This window comes from Rhodamnia argentea, chromosome 8, assembly GCF_020921035.1.
Source record: "Rhodamnia argentea isolate NSW1041297 chromosome 8, ASM2092103v1, whole genome shotgun sequence".
Lineage (NCBI taxonomy): Eukaryota > Viridiplantae > Streptophyta > Magnoliopsida > Myrtales > Myrtaceae > Rhodamnia > Rhodamnia argentea.
In genome coordinates, this window is record NC_063157.1 from 6,244,963 (window position 1) to 6,250,962 (window position 6,000).

At 44.9% G+C, this 6,000-nt stretch overlaps 1 protein-coding gene across 2 annotated transcripts; it reads left to right on the plus strand.

The window, feature by feature from the left end:
- The first annotated feature begins 1,630 nt into the window (after positions 1–1,630).
- Positions 1,631–4,094, plus strand: LOC115741345 (probable inactive receptor kinase At1g27190). Of its 2 annotated transcripts, XM_048284657.1 has the most exons (2): positions 1,631–2,247; positions 2,515–4,094. In XM_048284657.1, exons 1-2 carry the CDS (start codon positions 1,848–1,850, stop codon positions 3,717–3,719), a joined length of 1,605 nt encoding a protein of 534 aa, XP_048140614.1. In that variant the 5' UTR covers positions 1,631–1,847; the 3' UTR covers positions 3,720–4,094. The 2 variants fall into 2 exon arrangements, with proteins under 2 accessions (XP_048140614.1, XP_030531085.1); XM_030675225.2 differs by having other exon boundaries at positions 1,632–4,094.
- Positions 4,095–6,000: the final 1,906 nt, after the last annotated feature.

Below are 6,000 nucleotides of genomic sequence, written 5' to 3' on the forward strand. Positions count from 1 at the left end.
ATACGGCGAAAAACACCTTGAACAGAGTTCCGTAATCATGCCAAATGGGTTCGAAGAACAAGAGCAGAGCATGTCGACACATTTCCGAAAGTAAAGCTATGCCTTGGCTGACCAATAGAAAGAAACACCAAAAGATTTCAAAGTAGTATGATCCTAATGAAATAAGTTAAATTAGTTACAACCCTTGCACGTGGTGCAATGAGAAAGTCATTCTAAAATCAATAAGGTTGGCATGAAATTAATATAAGTAGAGAAGCTTTTGAGGAGATTCAATAATCAACCTTCTCTAATCAATATGCATCAACTCGATCATCAGTTCTCGCGTATGTACATCGAAAGGTTACTCTCGACAGTATGGCCCGTATGGAATCTAAGGGCGCGCACGGCATAAGTTTACCAAGTCAAGAAAAGGAATCCCGTTTGACGGGTTTCAACTATCAAATGCTAGACAAAAAGTTCAAACTTTGAACAAGCATGTTGGGGGAAAAAAAAGGGGAGTTTGATTTGAAGTTGGAAATTGAAGGGGACATTTCAGCAAAGACATGGAGGCCCCACCTTCTCGAGTGGCTGGACCACGAGTTGCCCGGATGCGGATGGAATGAATGAACCCGATTGGCTGCATTGAGGCCGAATTCCAAATTCATTTTCCCAAAATCAAGAAAGTATTCTTCACATTTGACGAACTCGTTTCGTGAATGGCGTATCAATTTTTTTTTTTTATAAATAACTTTATTGCAATTCAAGATTGCATAAATTTATTTCTGTATAATTAGATGTGAATCTTATAGGTGAGCATTGTTCGGATTGGATCGGTTCCCTCGGGAACAAGGACCGGAGGTCTCATGAAACCGATAAAATGAAAATAAAAAGGAAATGTATTTAAAAAAAGGGACTTGTTCGATATTCATAGATTTACATATGATATCCTCGTGATTCACATGGGGATGTTCATGTCACAATGAATATCGAATACAATGTTTGATATTGTACGGGGTTATGTGAATCCCATTTCTTCGTACAATATTGTATTTAACGAAGAAACATTTAACCGGAAATTTTCCCCATGTGCAAGTCTCTTTCTTTGCCTAGAATTTCATTTCCAAGCATATCAATTGTATTTAAAAATAAAAAATAAAAACTAAAAATTTATCGATCGGACAAGCGGTTCATCGATTTGGTTCCCCTCTAAAATCGGGAACCGAACCGCTCGAGCACCGGTTCCACCTTGAAGAACCGGAGATCGGACCGGTGACCTCCGGAACCGGATCAAACCCGTCGGTTCGGTCCAAGTGATTCCCAGTTTGATCGATCTATCTTGATCATCCCTAGTGAATTTCACTGACATTTTTATACGTGCTTACCTGGTATTTTCCTATTGGATGGAGATAGTGGATTAGGATAATAAATCAGAGGATCAACTAGTGCAGCACGAGAACTGGCCACTGCCCCTTTTGCTGTTGATCGTGGAGAATTTCGAAATCAATGAGCAGTGAAGAAGCACCATCTCATCTCCCCTTTTCTTTGATTCTTTCTTCTTCTTCTTCTTCTTTGTGGTCGAAACCCTTTTGATTATACCGTCTTCAAGAATCCATCTTTGGTCAAACCATTGTTAATCATCAAGAACCTCACTCGCCATTGAACTTTGGATCGAGAAGCACGCAAAAAGCACTCACCCGAAAGGAAAAAGAAGCTCAGCTTCCTGTTTCATCCCTCTGCAGATTTGTCACTTGTGATCGACGTCCCTTCTTCACATCTTTCTCATTCCCACCAAAGTTTCCATTTTTACGCGTAAAACTCACCCCATAAAGCTAGTCACCCCCTCAAGAACACCCTTCGCTCTGCCTCTCATGAGTGGTCCTTTTCGTTCAGTATTATCTGGTTCAGAGGCTTTTTGCTCGAGTTGGTCAGCAAGACCATCATCAATGAAACGCTCGTCGGATCTGATGATCTTGTTTCTGATTGCATGGCTTGTTTCGGCGGTCGCTGTCGTGGAGGACGATGTCAAGTGCTTGCAGGGTCTCAAAGCCTCGCTCAGCGACCCGCAAGGGACGCTCGGTTCTTGGAGATTCGCGAGCTCGTCGGTCGGGTTCATATGCAAGTTCGTGGGCGTTTCTTGCTGGAACGACCAAGAGAATCGTGTGATCAGCCTCGAGCTCCGGGGCATGGACCTGACAGGGCAGATTCCGGAGTCACTGCAGTATTGCCAGAGCTTGCAGACCTTGGATCTCTCCAACAATGGCCTCTCTGGTACAATCCCTTCTCGAATATGCACGTGGCTTCCTTACTTGGTGACCCTCGATCTGTCAAGCAATGGCCTTTCGGGCTCTATACCACACGAGCTAGTGAACTGCACTTACTTGAACAATCTTGTGCTCTCGAATAATCGCCTGACCGGGACTATACCATACGAGTTCTCGACTCTAGATAGGCTCAAGAAGTTCTCGGTCGCGAACAATGATCTGAGAGGCACGGTCCCTTCCTTCTTTGATGGGTTTGGTAAGGCAAGTTTTGCAGGGAACGGTCTCTGTGGAGGGCCTTTAGGGAAGTGTGGTGCGTTGAGCAAGAAGAACCTGGCGATCATCATTGCCGCTGGGGTTTTTGGTGCAGCTGCATCTCTGTTGCTAGGTCTGGGCCTGTGGTGGTGGTATCATCTGAGGGTTGTGAGGAGGAGGAAGAGAATGTACGGGATGGGGAGGGATGATGATAGTGCTTGGGTTGAGAGGCTTAGGGCTCATAAGCTGGTCCAGGTTTCTCTGTTCCAAAAGCCGATCGTCAAGGTCAAGTTGGCCGATCTAATGGCCGGCACAAACAATTTCAGCGCGGAGAATATAATCATATCCACTAGGACTGGATGCACTTATAAGGCCATCCTTCCGGATGGATCCGCGCTTGCGATTAAGCGGCTCAATACTTGTAAGCTCGGGGAAAAGCAGTTCAGGTTGGAGATGAATCGGTTAGGACAGCTGAGGCACCCGAATTTGACGCCCCTTTTGGGGTTTTGTTTAGTGGAGGAAGAGAAGCTGTTGGTTTACAAGCACATGTCCAAAGGCACTCTTCACTCTTTGCTCCTTGGAAGCAGTGTTTTATTGGATTGGCCAACTAGGTTCCGGGTCGGTTTAGGCATCGCTAGAGGCCTCGCTTGGCTTCATCACGGGTGCGATCCACCCTTCTTGCATCAGAACTTGTGCTCCAACGTGATCCTTATCGATGAAGACTTTGAGGCCCGAATAGTTGATTTCGGCTTGTCGAGGCTCATGACTACCACGGAGTCCGACGGGAGCAGTTTCGTGAATGGCGACTTAGGGGAGTTTGGTTATATTGCCCCAGAATACTCGAGCACCATGGTTGCTTCGATGAAGGGGGATGTTTATGCGTTTGGTGTGGTGCTTTTGGAGTTGGTAACGGGGCAAAAGCCTCTAGCGGTGAGCATCCCTGATGAAGAATTCAAGGGTAATCTAGTGGATTGGGTGAATGTGCTCTCTAGCACCGACAGAACTAAGGATGCCGTCGACAAAACTCTCTGGAAACACGGTTACGACGGCGAAATTCTGCAGTTCCTTAAAATCGCTTGCAGTTGCATAGTTACTCGACCCAAGGACCGATGGTCCATGTACCAGGCTTACCAGTCATTGAAGAGCATGGCCGAAGAGCAGGGTATGACGGAGCAATACGACGAGTTTCCTCTCATTTTCTTGAAGCAGGATAGTGAGTCGATGTAGCTTAAGGGGGAAGAGTCGAAGCTTGATGCAATTGTCAGTCTTCGGTTCCCATGGAAATTCAAAAGTATTTGGTAAAAACTCGCAAACATCACTTGTGTAAAGAGTGGCGCAATCTGCATCTTCAGCAGCATACGTAATTTTTCTAGATGATGGATGGCAATAAGCTATTTAGCTCTTGGTTCTTGCATTTATCAGGAGCATATGATATTTTCTGGTTCTTTTCTGTGTGGGAAGAGGTTTTCATCATTTATTTGCTCCCCTGCTTATCGATTCATAGTTCACTGCGGTAATTAACATCCATCAGCTGCCATATTTTACTTTCTCATGCCTCTACCGGTTATCCGGACCGGATATTCGCTTGTTGTTCATGCATAGTCAGACTCTCTTTGCAAACCTTTCAAAGCTAGTTTATCGCCTGGCTAAATTTGGCAAGTCGAATTTTGCATGGAACTTGGAGATAGTCTCCCGCATGATCTCGTTATCATCAACAATAACTGCTGGTACTTCAGGGCACTCTGTACCTTAGGCTCCAAACACTAGCTACCAGTATTCAAAGTCGTAGCTCTTTCAAAAGGGCTACTGGAATTTCGTCTCGGGAGTGCGTCTTAGATACTTAAGGATCGCGAGTTCCATATTGCTTAGGACGAACAGCCTCTGTTGTCTGGAAGCAGGCAATATATTGCAAAATAGCTGCCCGCTTCCGACCACTGATCAACCACTAAGATGGAGGAGTGCCCGGAATGTTGTGGCACATCTGAATGCTGTCTTGCGTGCTTTTTTGGGATGGAAGTTTGGTCTAGGCAATGTCTTCTCCGGAACCAAGAAAACTAAACTCTCTTTAGAAGCTCAAAGGCGATGCTCTGATGGGTTTTCGGTGCTTGCATTACTCTCAGCCTTGCCTCTTGGGCTCCTTTGAACCAGGAACTGAACTTGTTTACTCATGGTAGTACAGTCCCGCGTCAACTACAGAAACACAGACACAGAGTAAAAACGAATTCCACCGAATGATTGATGATATTGACTGTAAAGACAATCGTCTTTTGGCGGGCCTCAATCAACTGCACAAAAATTGCTACTTTCAAATTCATGAGTGCGGTCACAATAAGGTCCATCAAAAGGCAAGCAGAAATTCTCACCAGAACAACGACTTGCACGAGCTGGGAATGTGTCTCCCATGCAACAAAAGGGAGACCCCAAAATTTTTGAATCTCAGTTCACTTTTTGGACCGAGTCCTTTTGCTTCTCGAACCACACAAAATCAAGCCAGGAAAAAGGGGCAAAGCAAAAGGGGAGGGAGCAAAAAAAAGGTGGGGAGGATTGAAAGCAAAAGCAACGGAGCTTAGATTGCTCCTTACCTTTACCTTTCTTTTCACTGCTTGTTTTGGGAGGAATTTTTGGTCTCATTCTAATAATTCTATCGTTCCGAACGCGCCGTATGGTGGGACTTTTCAAGATCTTCTACTGCGATACCATTTTAAAGTTTGTATACAGATTCTTTGACTTGCACCGTGAAACTTGGGGTAGGGCATCCGGACTAGTGATAAGAAGTCATGCGGGCGATTGCAACCGCGAGGGTTGGTTGTTCAAAAACCTATCGACCGCTACTTCTACGTGGCGAAGCCTAAAAAAGAACCGACAACCACAGGAAATATGGTCAAATTGAGGATGTTGCTCTGTTTAGACAATGACAGCTTTAATCATGCTGAGACATTAGAGAGAGATTTGAGTACTTCCATCCTTTTCACAGTTAGTCTTTTGGTCCAATTCCCTCAGGAACTTTTGCGGTCACCACGGCACCGTTCATCAAGCGAAAATGTTTCGAGAATGAAGCCGCTTTAGCTGATTGGATTTGCTTGCTTTAGGGAACACAGAGCCACTTGAAAAGATTAAAGAAAGAGCCAAATCCAACAAAGATCTGTTAAAAGAACCAAGACAAAAAAGCTTGATGATGTTCAGTGCTATTCCTTACTCATTGAGATTATAACCCTTGTCCAGTGTCTTTCCAAATGTGTCCTCTGGCAAATTTGTCACGGAGGCGAGCCTCGTGGGACGGATTCGGTCAATCACAATACAAGAAAGCTTGGAGACTATTGTGAACTATACCGTGTGCTGTCTAGTCCTATTCGCCAACTCTATAAGACTAATGCTCGTTCCATGGTACATACTTGCCCGGTTTTTACCATGCCGAGCCAATCTCACTCGACTTTTAGGAACAAGCAAAGAGGTCGGATTTCCTCAGAAAGTGATATTGCCGGCTTCTTGCATGTTTAGCTTAGCCGGT